General features: G+C 39.7%; 1 protein-coding gene across 1 annotated transcript; it reads right to left on the bottom strand.

Annotated features, from left to right (window-relative positions):
• Positions 1–5647: 5647 nt before the first annotated feature.
• jak3 (Janus kinase 3 (a protein tyrosine kinase, leukocyte)) lies at positions 5648–14701 on the bottom strand. Its single transcript, XM_079266980.1, has 18 exons — positions 14587–14701; positions 14290–14447; positions 14092–14203; positions 13477–13657; positions 13017–13141; positions 12572–12703; positions 12369–12456; positions 11841–11965; positions 11584–11722; positions 11168–11319; positions 10770–10920; positions 10404–10531; positions 9506–9695; positions 8841–8962; positions 8106–8278; positions 7759–7876; positions 7509–7616; positions 5648–7336 (listed from the first exon to the last, which is right to left on the bottom strand). Exons 1-18 carry the CDS (start codon positions 14620–14622, stop codon positions 7217–7219), a joined length of 2358 nt encoding a protein of 785 aa, XP_079123106.1. The 5' UTR covers positions 14623–14701; the 3' UTR covers positions 5648–7216.
• Positions 14702–15382: the final 681 nt, after the last annotated feature.

Here is a 15382-nt window from a genome sequence, read left to right as displayed (position 1 = left end):
ATTATGGTGGATTTGAGCCGTCTGCCTCAGCCACTGGAGAGATTGCCCTAATTCAGCTTGGTGACTTGGTGGACCCATACCCCCTTGTGGAGGACATGGTTGGGGATTTGAGGATGGTAATGTTGAAAAGATTCATCATCATTAAAGGTTAGTGTCATCATTAGGCCAAATAGTCTGACAACTCCTCAAAAATTATATTTATTATCGTCTCAAATAAAACTAATATATTGGTTTCTTGTTTCTCCTGTAGATTAAAGGCAGGTCCGCTCTACTGCGGATCGTCTTTGGTGATGAGTCTGACTCAAGACAATTATCCTTGGATTCTGGAATTCCAGCAACAGTGGAAGAGCTGCATATGATAATAAAGACACTTTCAATTGAAAGAGGACTTCAGTTTGCAATACATGGATGCTGACTTTAACGAGTTCACGCTGCACACATCCACGCCATGTTCATCCCCAGATACTCAGCCCTCACTATTGTTCTCATGGTGTTGTGAAGTGGAGCTTCTATTGACGACCAAGACACGTCTGGTTTGAACGGAACACGTTTACTTCTCAAACTACAGTATTACAACCGTTACAGTAAACAGAGCGCACTCTTGCACCCGACATACAGGGTTTTTTCTTATCATCATCATTGTTTGCATCAATAACACATACCATGCGACTTCTCGCTCCTTCACAATAAAAGCACTTCATGTTTCATGCTCTTCACAATAAAAGTAAACATGCAACTCAAACAATTTACAACACATGACCCAAAGTCTTTGTGGTCCCTAAATTCACCTACGAGGCTGAATTTGAGCTACAACAAAGGAATACAGAGTTTGAGACAAATGGAACATACTTCAGCCCTGCCCCAAAGCTGAAAGGAGTCATCCTTGGTGGCCGAGCCCAAGAAATGATGAAATACACAAAATACCCAAAAGACTATCAATGTGATGAAGTAGCAGCAGCTTTGACGAGGGCCCATCCTTGTTTGGGCCAGCTGGGAACCACGACGGGATTTTGGGGATGGAAACAGTCACTTAAGTATAAAATGCAAAACTAATCGAACAAAGCTTGGGCGGCTTGGACACCCTGAAATCCGTGTGAACTCCTTGAAGCACAAACAAAGCTGCAGCAAACATCAAGAAACCTAGAAAGGCTAAAGTTAACTACCTTCTGCTACACCCAAAAGGCGAAACCACAGAAAGCTTGGAGAACGAGAGAATTGCTTTGTCAGAACTGAAAAAGCGGGAGAATGATGTGATGATGTGAGGTGATAAAAGTCTAAATGGAAAACCTTCTCTCACAGGTGACTAGAGATAATAGAGCAGAGGCCCATGATAGAAGAATTCAAAGGCCAAGGACTTTGCTCCTGCGTAAGTAACTAATATTTAATGAAAACAACTTTAAGTCACCCGAGGTCTTAGGTAGTGTTCAAAGATACAAATTAGCATGTTTCCCAAATGTCCTTTTAACGGGGCTACATTCAAAATTGAGAGCATATCTATAGCCTCTACACAGCTCTCAACCATGTTATCTGCTGTAAGCGCTCTATGAGAGCAGTATGCTAACCAGTGGGACAAGCTCACATGCACTAAAAAGGCACACAGCCCGGCGATGTAAACAAAGCACTGATGCACACACGGGAACATCAACTTCATTCTCTGCTCAGGTAGATATTACTCTACTATCTTTACATAGATAATAGTTATGATATATTAGCTCTGAATATAGCATAGAACACCTTTAAATGTCAGACAGCCACTAGCTTTTATGCAGTGTTCACACCAAACACGTCGATTTGTTGACGCGCGTCGAGATTACATACAAAGTCTATGCACAGACGCGATGAGACTGGCGTGAGTTGAAATTTTTCAAATTCTACGAAATAATCGCGTGGCGCGATAGCCTATCAGTGTTGAGTTGCTCCCCCTGTCATCACTGACTTCCTGCCGCTGTTGAATCAGGAAATGAATACTGTAGCCGTCTGTGTTCACCCAGAGCTCTACGATACCTCATATCAACAGAGACCGGACCAAACTATGTGTATACATGTGTGTGTGTAAACCATACGGTACAAACAATGAATAGACGCTGCCGTATTTACGTCTACGTGACGTTATTGAGTGCTGGTGGAACTGCTACAATTTTAGCATAGCCTAGCACCGATCCATCAGAGCTCCATTGAGAAGTAGCTTACAAATCGGCATCATTATGTAGTTATTTCGGAGTCCCTTTTTGTCGGTTTATTGCCGTTGAATCACAGCCAAATCAGTTTATTTTGTGTTCCTACAGCTGTAGTAAACAGCGACCGGTGGCTTGCTAGACAGTGAATGCAGCTCGATACAATCCACGGAGCTCCTCTGAACAATATTATGAACCAGACATGACGGCGTTTGGCATTCCGTCATTTGAGGGACTTCCACAACACGTACAAAGCAGCAATTGTCCTTATTCCTTTCATGGTTGATAGCGGAAAGAAATGGCGGCCAGGTGAACGGCTTCCAGTCGATAAACCACGCCCCCTCTCCGGCGCTGCGCGATTTTGCGGCGTTTGGTGGGAACACGACTGGCGGCACGTTGGACGCGATTTTGCGGCGCGTCAACAAATCGACGAGTTTGGTGTGAACGCAGCAGTAGACTGCATGTCTGCTATTATGTTGCACTGAGGGTTCATGAGATTTTGTATCATCCGCTTGTATGATTACAGATGCCGTCAGAAAGAATCATGTCTCACGTGCTGCCACAGATGAGATTCTGAAACACTCAATTAGGTGGTTCAACCTGGCAGCAGACGGAGGACATTCCAGCAGACGGGCCACTGTCAGCATCCCTACTGACAAAGCCTAAACTTGTATGTTTTATACATGAAATGTTCTAAAATCATTTTAAATGGATTTCATTTCATAAAAAAAAAAAAACTGTTTGATACTATTAATGGTTACATTTCTTTTTTCCATTAATACCCATTCAATATATAGGCTGTAATGACCTCTTAAGATTTTATTAGATAGTCAGGATGGAGAGTTGATTAGAACCCAGGGAGCTGCTGAAAGGAATCTTTTGTGTATTTGTGTAGTTTTGAATAAGGGATCCGGAACAAGTCTTGGCTGAATGAACCGCTTCATGAACGGGTCCAAATCGGATCAGAAGCAAATTAACCGCTTATTGCACAGGTCCAAATCGGATCCTGGCGGACAAGCTGCTTCATGAGCGGATACGGGTAGGATCTGGTCTGGATCTTTGACACTTATCCGTTCCACATCCGTCCCGCTATGGACTCCGATCCGGACCCGTTTTGTGGATCTGTTCCGGAGCCTATGATACCGCCAAGGCGGTCAGTTTGCCTTTTAATGTGTGGTACACGAGACTCGATGCTTCAAAAATATAAGTTTATTGGAGTATGTGAACATGCTGCTATAATGTTTAATAAGTTTGGTGATAATATTGTGGTGGAAAATTTGATCCCGCTTTGTGTGAATCTTCGTGCTGAAATAAAAAATATCGAAAAGCAGAAGTTGTCTCTGGAGTATTTATTGTCTGTTGGAGAAGGTTCAATCATCAAAGAGTGCAAGCAGTCTGAGCGAGGAAGAAGTGCGTGTCCAGGGGACGTGTTTCTATACAGAAAGAGGGCAAGGGTGGGGGCCAATGACTAAAGACATTTGGTATCAAACTGCTTGGATGAACAGCAAGATACATTTGAGCACGTACGCTAACACAGTGCACTTCTACTGAGTTCAGAGCAAAAGTACAAGCACTAATTAATTTACACAATATACTACCGGTAAGTAGAAATATATACTAAGTAGAAATTAACCATTACAAAATGGAAGAGAGAAAAAATGACTAATGCGAAATTAAAGTGGGAAGCGGAAAAAATAGAAAACGTCCCTGAGCACGAGAGAGCTTCAACCTGAATTGGAGGACTACGAAAAGGGAAAATGTGTGGGAGCGATAGTATGCAGTAGCTGGGGAAAAATGCACTACGTTTTATTCTCAGTCCGGGAGCAAGCAGGGAAGTAATTACATTAAGGAGATTGAAAATGAAAAAGGGGACAGAGTAACAGATTTAGTGAGTATATTGGAGGTGGTAGAGTCTAACTACAGGAAGCATTTTTAGTGTCGAACCAAACCCTAATGTCAACCAAAAACCACATGGGTGTCTCAGGGAGGAGAGCGGGGGCCAGCTCACCGCAAAGAGGGTTTTTAAAAGAGTGCACTGGCACACAGGGCCCATGTGTTGCCAGTGTTGCTAATGAGATCAGGTGTTTCCAATCTGCTGACGCCCCACGCCCGCCTCCAATACCTGCAGGGAGGGAAAGCAGCCATACGACTGAAATGTCCTCACAACAACAGGAAAACTCTTTCTCAACATTCAAACCCTTCACACCCTAAACCTAAACTAAAACTCATTTAAAAGCCTGTACCGACTGTCTGTGACGCCACTTCAAACTTGGAGCTGTATGTTTTGCCATTTTATGTTAATTTATTTTACTGTTGATTTAGCAGATTGTTTTTCCCGTTAACGTTAGCGCTCTGCTAATGCGACTAGCTTTGGTTGTAGGTCCACAGGCTGGAGTAATGTCGTAACGTTGGGTAATACAGTAGCTGTGTCCCAATCCAGCAGCCGCATCCTTCGGAGGCTGCATTTGTAGACTGATTGGGTCACAGCGTGTGTTTCAGTATTGACATGAAGGTTAAGGGATCATCTTTGATCAGATTTGTTTGATAATGATGAAGTACATGTACTTAGCTAATTATTATATTATACATACATTATGTATGGTACTTCAATGTGCAAATATTTAGCATGATTTAAAGATAATGTAGGATTTTTTGAGCAAGATGTTGTATTTTATATATTTATTTGCATTGAACCATAGCAATTGTCATCAATCAACTTCACATAATTTGGCTTAATAAATGGCACAAGTGATTGCAATCCCTTTTTTCCTGGTTTGTTTTTGCCTCCATTTAGAACCTTAAATCCATAACGTACATTAATCTGAAAATGGGACAATGGCTCTCTTAAATTAAACAAAGCAAAACTAGACCTTGGAAATACACATACTCCCTCTGCAAAAAAAACAAACAGTCCAACCTAATCACAAAATTGTATCAATTGGTTTTGTGCTGATTGAATGAGTTGTCAAGTTTTTTCGTGTTGCTCAATGCAACTTTTTTCGCCAGTCAGGAACACATTACACTACAAAAAGAATCAAGGTTAAGGCAACAAAATCTCTTAGTTAGGTTAAGTAAAAACATTTTGGGGTTTAAAATAACTATGTGCAGTTAAGTTATGTTAGGCAACAAATGAGACGTTCTGTTTTGGCAACAAATTTGGACCTGGTGATATGTTTAAATGGAAAGTCAGGGGATCATCAAAATTGTCACAATTCATCGTGATGGGAGTATAAACCTCTACAACAAATTCCATTACCACCCACTTAATAGTTGCAGAGATATTTCTCTCAAAACTACAAATGTGAACCTTGTGGTGGCTCAAGTGGAAAAGTCAGAGGGTGCCGAAAGTCATCATCCTTTGGGGAAGATAGATATGTGTACCAAATGTCATGGCAATCTATCCAATAATTTAGAATTTTCAGTTTGGACCAAAGTGGCAGATCGACCAATAAGACCATTTCTAGAGCCACACAACATATTAACACAATTTATTCATTCATCTTTTGTTTTTCAGCCATTTAATTTAGACGCATCAGTGTTTAGGGGATTACGGAGAACTGGAGTGTGTTTTCAATAAACATTTACAAAAGCTTCTTCCGACAAAATTGCTTAATTTTAAACATAGTAAAGGATGTAAATAAGACTACAAAATAATAAAAATAATTCAGTGACACTAAAAATATCACAGTATGAATGCAAAAATGTAAAATTAGATGCAAAAAGCATTTTTGTTTTCAATACTTTTTCATTGAAGAAATACAAAGCAAAGCCTTAAAACTGTTTTCAGTTTCTGTAACACTTTAGAAGTTAGACCCCTTTAGACACATACAAAAGTCATACATACACGTCTTATACATGCTTTGCCGTGCCCAGTGAAGTGTAGATTGCATTTTCTAAATCCTACAGTGTTCATTAATGATAATATAATTCATGCATGAGGAACGAGTTCTAGTCAATACTGTTGTTGAAATGTTGCCCAAATATAATCTCATAATTCTTTATTCTGTAGAAAAGTAATTTCAGCGTTGAGGCGGTAAAGATTTTGTTCTATACTTGAAGTACCATGTGTTATGAACATTGAAATATATTCAACTCTAAGAAAACATGAAATGTTCCAGATTGAGGACAATAAGTAGCTGCCTGGCAGTTTAGCATTAAGACCTTAAATGTGGTTAGGGAGAGTTTTATTGTTGTCGCTCTGAACAATACATGTTTAGTTCGTAAGTACCACATGTATTTTTTAGAACTGAAGTTACATTCATGTTATTTATATTCTTGATCTGCCTTTGATAATTATGGTATCCTCTTTTGTTGCCAGGCCACCACATTCTCACTCCAAACTAGTCGAATACCGAAAATAAAAAATGAACCAAATAACATGCTCTTATGTGAGTATGTTCAAATACTGTGTTTGAATTATGGGTAATGCCTGTAAAAATACACCAGTGATGGAAGAAGTAGTCAAATACTTAACTGAAGTAAAAGTACTAATACCGTACTGTGAAAATACTCCGCTGTAAGTAAAAGTTCTGCTTTCAAAACCTTACTCACGTAAAAGTATGTATGTATTGTGAGCAATATTCACAAAAAATATCAAAAGTACTCATTGTGCAGAAATGCACGATGACAATTTTCTCAACACATAAAGGAACAGTTCATCCTTCAGTTTATAACAAACACTCAAAATCAACCTTTTTTTGTTTTCACTGGACAGGAATTGTTATGTGTAAGTACACTACAGAGATGTAGTGGAGTAGAAGTATAAAGTTGCACGACATGGAAATACTAAAGTTAAGTACAAGTACCCTACCTCAAATTTGTACAGAAGTACAGTACTTGAGTAAATGCGGTTAAATTCCACCACTGGTCTTAGGGAGTGGCCTATATGTTGGTCACTAACAGGTCAGTATGTAAATGCTAACGTAACTTGATATTGTCCACTGCTGAGTGTGAGACCTGTGTGAATTGAATTTCAATTTGGACAGTAAATTCAATTGTTCATTTGAATCATTTGAATCTGTGATGTGCAACAGGGCTCCTTGCTATCCTTTAGGGCTCTCTCTTTCTTCCTGCATGATAGTTTCAATTTGCTTCCCCAAGCTGGAGAAACATGGTCGCTCCTCGAAGTCATACGCCCAGCACTGCTGCATCAAACTGTACACCTGGTGTTACAAAAACAAAAAATGTAATAATCGACAGAGCAAACAACTATTGATATTTGTGTGGTATATAGTTCAACTCACCAATGGTGATTTACAGTGAAATTATCATAATGATACAGCATATTTGTTATAGGGGTATGAGAATGCAGTAAAGTGGCAAGGGGAAACATACCTTGGGAGGGCAGTCTGGAGGAGCCGGCAACCTCCAGTTGTTCTTCAGAATAGTTTCCAGATGCATTGATGGACTCTGCACATAGTGTCCAATCTCCTGCATACATAGCTAAAACAGTGACAACATTTAAATGTGGAAACATTTAAAAATGGTAAAAACCACAATGATGTTGCAATTTGATGAAACGATTATTTTTTATAAAATTGAAATATTGCCCATGCATAAATGTATCGACATTGAAGCTTCTTACTCTTTTTGGGTTGTAGTTTGTGTCGCAGTAGCAGAAAAGCTCGTGAAGAACGACTCCAAAACTCCAGACATCTGACTTGTGGGAAAATATGGATTCGTTGATGGACTCTGGAGCGTACCTGCATTAAATGAGCAGTGTATGGGTCAGGTGGACCTGCTGGAACTGAAAACTTAAATATAATGCTACAGCGAGTAGCCGCTTAGCTTAGTGCAAAGACTGGAAACGGGGAACCAGCTAGCCACGTTTTGCAGATTCTGATTCAACAAACAGCCGGCTTTCATACAACCCTCAAACTGCAGAAAGTCTGCTTTAACACTTTGAGTTGAATAATATTTGAGGAACGCTACCAAAAAATGGGGCTCTCTCCAGGCTGCATGACACGGTAGTACTCCTTGTCAAAAGGAATAATCTTGGTCAGCCCAAAATCAGCGATTTTCACCAGCGACTTGCTGGCCACAAGGATATTTCTGGCTGCGAGGTCTCGGTGCACATAACGCAGCGTCTGCAGGTACTCCATCCCCTGTAAAAAAAATGTAAACAATAAAATAGAAGAAAATTAAATAAATGTGTTCCCTATTATTTCATGCTGTGCAATAAACCTTTGGTACAGGTCGTGAAAATTAAGTTGATTAATGGATTCCCAAGATAGTATCGGCTCATCCTGCAGCGCTTTGACCCTTGAACTCCTTACTGTTGGTTTGAATGTTATGTTTGTAAAGCATGAAAGGTGGTTCAGATTGCTTTATCGAACATTTCTTTCAAGGAATTACCAAAGCAATTTTCAGTTCTTTCAGGATTCAGTCAAATTCCTACATTTCTACAGGGATACATTTACACTAGGACTATAGGGACAAGTGTGAATTCAAAAACAAACGCTTTTTTTTTGCCGATTGAGGCACCCACATTTTCTCGCAATAGTAACATTAGATTGCATACATGTTTAGAAAATGACTCAAAGTCACAATACTTGAATGATCAATGTAAAAGTTGCAAGATTTTGTCAGCCAATGATTAATCACAATCAATTGAAACATAGCTTACTTCTACATTTTGTAGGAGTTGAGCTCATATCTGACTCTTACCTTACAGATCTGAGAAGCAAAAAGCAGCATCCGCCTGGTGTTGACATGTCGGTAACTATCCAAATAGCCAATAAGGCTGCCGTACGGCAGGTACTCCATAACCAAACTCATACTGAGGCGACCTGTGATAAGGCAAACATTAAACATTTAAATCATTCAGCCTTCCATACCCAGAAGACAGACACTTCTCATTCCTTTAATCAGCCACTCTGGATTGTGTCAATTTAGGGTTTTGATTTAAAATGTAATCCTGGATCATGAAGAGGATGCGTATACTCTAAAAGTACGAGAAGGAAGAAAATATGTTAATAAGTTCAGTCTCCAGTCTGATCTTGTGCACACAACTGATAGGTATGTTTACATGATGTAACATGAGTGCATATTTAACTGATTCAGTGTAGAGAGAGAGCATCCGATGTTAGGCACGATAGTCGAACACTCACATCCAGTTAGGACACAGTGTTATGGCTAATGCGTCTCCTTTTATTACAAAATGTGAGCTCACACATTTATTAAATAGGGATCAAAAACTGACTTTCCAAACAGAATATATGAAATTAAAAATAGGTATTTTAAATCTAAGCAACCTAACTATTGTTTTCTTTGACATAAGTTGATTATTTTAGTACATTGTGTGCTATGTTTGCAGTGAGTGTTTTTATTACCTGTGCTGTAGCAGACTCCCTTGTATTTGACAATGTAGTCGCACTCAAAAATGCTGAGGATGTTGACCTCCTTCTTGAAGTCCTCCAGGGTCGACTTCTTGTTGGGCTGCAGCTTTTTCACAGCAACCAGCTCACCAGTGTTGTCGCCCAGTGGGTCATAACGGCAAAGTTCAACGGTGCCAAAGTTTCCCTGAAAAAGTTTTGAGTAACTTAGTTGTAGCTGATATCTCAGTGTACAGCAAGAAATCTCTGTCTCTCTGTCACTGGGTATGTCCTTGGCATATCTTGAGCGCCTTTCATTCAATCTACTTCACACTTTGCGTATTGCAGGGACCCCAAGGACGTGCAGTGTCAAAGTTGGTGCAATTTGGCCAGAAGGTGGTCCTATAACTACAACCTTTCTTTTTTGACCTGGAACTCTGGAACTGTAAAGCTCAGAATAACAAATCCAGACAAATCTAACCATACAAATCCTGCCGATTTGAGTCTAGATTGATTTTCCGCCATTTCAAATGTTGTAAATGTGTTTTTTTTTCTCTGCTCCTCCTACACATTTTGAGCAATTGTCCCCAAATTGAGTACAGAACATCTCTGGAGCGAGCCGGGCCCTCAAAGGTTTACTAAAATGCTGTATTACAAAAAAATACATCACCTCAAGGCAACATTTGGTGGAAATGTGAAGAGATGTTGTCTGAGCGACCCTGACAAATTTGTTGCCATTTGGCCAATTGGTGGCGCTATCTCAGCATAATCTAATTATAGATCAAGGAACCAATGGGTGATGTCCACTTCTAATATACAGTCTGTGGTCGCCCGCAGCAGGTCTGTACGGTCCTCCGGGGTCCTAGCAATTAGCCCACTCTGAACGGGCACTTACATCGAATCGGCATAGACTTACTTTCCCCAGAGAGGAGATGAAGCAAAGGTGTCTCTCCTCAAACAAAGTCTGCTCCTGTTGAGCAAGGGCTGAGGTTCTCCGCACAGGGCTCTTTGCAACGGGCTCAGTAGCGTGAAGTATAACATAGTCTGCCATGAAACAAGAAAGCAGAAGTGATATTTCTGTTTTTGTTATGTAATTGAATAGCTTCATTCCCCAAAAACACAAGGATCAATGTAAACTGAAAGTTTCTTCTGGGTCAATTTATATTTTCTGTATTTTATTGAACTGAACTAAAGAAAAGAAAACTTGACATTTGTCATGTTAATATGTGGTTTTTATACTGGCCATATTCATTATCAGCTAAGTAATGATACGCATGATTACCTGAAGTGATCAGACTGTTGAGTTGTCGGATGATACTACGACAGGAGGGTCTGAAGTCTGCCTGGTAGTCCATACACTGACTGACAAGATCGGCGAGCTCCGTCCACTGGGAGGGAGGCAGCTGCTGGGAGCTCTCATAAAACTGCTGCTTCTACAAAAAACACGTCAGTAGCTCACGTCATTCACTTGTCTGTTTGCCCAAAAGCTTAGATTGCAAACTGTATGTTTGCTATTGAGAACTTTCCCACAGGTTATAAGCACTTCACACTTTCAATAGTTTTCTTTTTCTGAGCTAGTACTAGTCACTTCGACTCACATGCAGTTTATTTAATGGACAGTACTTTGACAACCTGTTACCCGACCAGTTTTTTGACTAATCAGGAAATAAGTGGGAGTACCTTGTCCAAGTCCCACCCTCGCAGAGGAGTGTTCCCACTGTTGAAGATTTCCCACACAGTGGCACCAAAGCTCCACTTATCACAATTCAGAGTCAGGTTGTCCGGGTCATCCAGCAGTTCAGGGGCCACCCAGGGGATCCTGTCCAGGATCACTAAGCAAATGCATATTCACACAAACATGAATAATGCACAAGGGCAAGGTATCATATCTTTTATGTGTTACACTTACAAAGTCATTTTCTTTATGTAATAAAATCTTATTTCTCATTTGAGGGTTCCTGAATTAATCTTGATGTACAACATCATTTATCAGATATCTCTTTTCTCTTCTTACTCTTATAATATTTTTTACTACAAATAGACCTGATGGTGGCGGACATGGTTACAGGGGGATTGGAAAGCCCTCCTTGATTTACCGTCCTTGCCCAGCATGGGGACACTGATGCCTGGGTCACTCAGCTTGATGAAAGGAGAACTGCCCTGCGACGGGTCATCTTCTCTGGCCAGCAGCAGATTTTTGGCGCAAATATTTCCATGCACAATGTTCTTTTCTTCCTGCAAGAAAGTTACATGTTGATGTTGACTCATTTACCGTACTGTATGTAACTGCATTGTCATTACTTTTGTAAGATCTGGTGTTAATTAATACCCTAAATTAGAGAATTTATCTTACCAGAAAGTTGAGGGCAGACGCAAGCTGTTTGGCGACGTCAAGTTTCCAGCTCACTGACACAGATCTCCTTCTCTTCAAGTAAAGGTCAAGGGCGCCGTACTCAACAAACTCCTGCACCATGATGTCTGTAAGGCACAGTGAGGTTTGTTTCTACAGCTGTACTTCAAACTAAACACGGGGCAAGAAATGCTCACCCACAGACAAGCAACTGAGTCAGAGACAAATGAAGATTTCTTCTGAAGTTTATTATTTTTGCTCGACATGAAGAGAATTATTAATTTATTGTTCTTTGTTGTTTACAGAATAGGAACAAAGCCTGAAAATGCTTTCTAACTGAGCCAAAGTTAACCAAAAACAATTGGATTTCACTCTCACTTTGTACCGATACCTTTACATTGTTTACGGAACATTAACACATCCAGAAAACATAAAGAACATTAGCTTTTTGAAGCTGATAGGAAAACAGAAAATGAACTGTGGCAAATAAAGGGATACTGTGGAGGGTTCTGCAGTTTGGTTTGAACTTACTTTTGACTCCATGAACACTAACACCATAGACAAGGAGGAGGTGTTTGTGTGAAATTTGACTCATCAAGCTGGCAGCTTCAAAGAATGACTGCGAGAACGAAAGAAAACAGCATGTGTATTATGTCAAAAGGAATTTGTTATATCTACGAGTAATTCACAAAATAGTTGTGAATAATAATGTATTTTAATCGGAAGAAACCCACCTCCCAGCAGTTTTTATGAACGACGTCAAGAACTTTCAGGAACACAGGTGTCACGTGTTTCTCCCCATCACGGATGTCTGTTTTGTAGCCTTTGAAATTTCGAGTGAAGGATCCCTGTCCAAGGCTTTCATCCTAAAATAAAAAACACATGCAGAAACTGCATTAACAAATACATCAATCATAAATACCATGAAGTACCTTTCATATTAGTTTGACGAACGCATCGGCGTGGTCGCAGTAGTAGCAGCATTTGTCGCATAATAGTAGTTGTTATGGTGGTTGGACTTGTTGGAGCAGCAGTGGTAATAGTGCGGTAGAAAAACTGGAAAACGCAGTTGTAAAAGTAATGTTGATGCCAATTAAGTGGAAGACTAGTATTGATATTCATATTAGTGGTACTAGAATAACAGGCTTGTTTCAGTTGGAGTCATGTCTTCACACTCACCCATTTCAGGTCTTCATATTTGATCATGTGAAATTGGATGTGACTGAATTTGTTCCTTTGAGGTGTTGGAGACCCTTGAGCTTCGACAGAGCTGCTGTGGCGTATGATGATCAGATTAGTGAGCTCTGTTGGAAAGGCAGAAAACATGTTCACTGTTATCTAGTCTGTGAAGGTTGGAAATCAGAAGGCACATATCTCAGTTCAAGCTAAACGTTGAAGTGTTAAGTCTAACAGAATTATTAGAGAATGAAGTTATCTCAATATTATTTTTGTATTTAGTTTTGGTGTTGTACATAAGACTTTGACATAAGTTAACCTGTGTGTGTGTGTGTGTGTGTGTGTGTGTGTGTGTGTGTGTGTGTGTGTGTGTGTGTGTGTGTGTGTGTGTGTGTGTGTGTGCGTGTGTGTGTGTGTGTAGTGGCGTATATTTGGTAATTTCATCATATCTTGGAAAACACACCTTTGTGTTGGGGTGGACAGCAGCGGGCCAACTTGACGGGCACTTCAGCCAGTAGAAGCTTGTTGTGTTGGTAATGGCTGGTGAGCTCTTTCAAGCTGGTAAATGATTTTTGGACTCCAGGAAGATTGTAACGCTCATTCTTAATTATGAGACAGTCTTTATAGTCAAGTCCAAGTGAAGTCTGCAGAAATATAAATGTTACATCAAACCTTCTTCAATGAAGAGGTTGTTAGAAAGAATGCAAAAGTATCTGTACAATTTTTAGTCGGGGAAGGGGAACATGAGAATTACTTTTGCAGACATTTGAGTATGCAGAAACTTCTCTCAAGTTTATTTCTGTTCAGAAAAACAAGTCATATGCATAGAGATGAACGTTTATGAAACAAACTGAGACCTGTGTTTTCCAGAAACGGTACTTGCAATCACAAGTTGTTGTTTATTCAATTAATGTTATTGTGCAAAGCTTGTCACATCCTGAATAGTTAAAGGGCATCTTTCTTTTGTCATCAGTTCTATGAAGTACTAAAAACATGCACAGACATAACTAGTAAATTACCTCCTCTAAGTAAAATCTAAATCAGTATTTTTCTATGTCGCTTCAACAAGAACCTTTACCTGAACACAAACAGTGAGGAAGAAGTTGTCATAGTTCCTGGGACTCTGCCGGAGAAGGAACGTCCCGCCTTTAAATCCTGACTTTTTCAACTTGTTGACTGCAAACTCTGATCTGATAAAACAAGATATAAGGGAAATATCTCAAACAAGTGAATGTTAATGGTGGTATTTGATTCAATATTCATCAAAATGACTCACGTGATTGGGCCGTGACAATGGTTTTTGATCCCCTCCAGAACACTTGGAGGGGCAATGTTTTGACAGAAGTAGTGGCTAGAGTCTGTGGTTAGTCTGAAGTAGCCATCAACAAGAGACACAAATGAAAGTGCTTCCTTGAGACTCTGGAAGTTGGCTTCCTGTTGTGGAAATAAAGAATAAATAGACTTAATATTTTGTATCAAATAAAAACGGTAAAATCTGAAGAAAAAAATACAATTAACAGAGAATAATAGTTGGGTGTATGTATAAGTGTTGAAAGTAAAATATGTCCTTTACCAAGCATCTGTCATCTTTTCGAGTTATTGTCACCATCCTGCTGTCTTGCGGAACTTCCTCATGGCATACCCTCTTTATACCAACGTCGATGATTTCTTTGAAATCACAGAAGGTGTTCCACTCCAAAAAAAAAACAACAACAAAAAAATGATTCAACAACATCTCTTAACTTGGGGGTGGGGTGTATGACCACTGGTGAGTGTTGGGTTATATTTTGCATATAGACACTAAATCAAAGACAAAACCTTGGGTTTGCCAGTTTAAAGCAGTGGCACAGTAGCATGAGCCTCCGCATATGGCATATGAGCTACGAGCACAATTAAAGGTGTTTATCTTCAACACACTGTTTGTTGCATTATTCTCCGAAATGCCAGTGGGCATGAAATTGAAATGTACTGTGAAAAAGCACGAGGACAATGAGTGTAAACGGCAAAACGCCATAAACCAACCTCTGCAATGCTGTGGAGGAATTATTAACAGTAAACTCATATTTCAGATTCATGGACAACTTTATTGTCTTGATTTAAGCTCTGTAAAATAAAATATTAAATGCATTATAAAGAAATGAAGATTGACCATATAACCAATATAATTTGGCTGCAAACTATGTACTCAAATGTAGCTTTTAAGACCTCTTGTTTCTAAAGCATTAAAAAATGTATTGGACTTCTTTGTCAAAGTGCTTTTATTGGTGCTTTCATGAGTGAACTATTTGCAAAAAGCTCTGATTATGCGCACCACGCCTAGTTACAAAAATGAAGAAGTGCTCGACCAAGCAGCGTATCAACTCGCAGAG

This window comes from Melanostigma gelatinosum, assembly GCF_949748355.1.
Source record: "Melanostigma gelatinosum genome assembly, chromosome: 4".
NCBI lineage: Eukaryota > Metazoa > Chordata > Actinopteri > Perciformes > Zoarcidae > Melanostigma > Melanostigma gelatinosum.
This window is presented reverse-complemented; position numbering and strand designations above follow the sequence as displayed.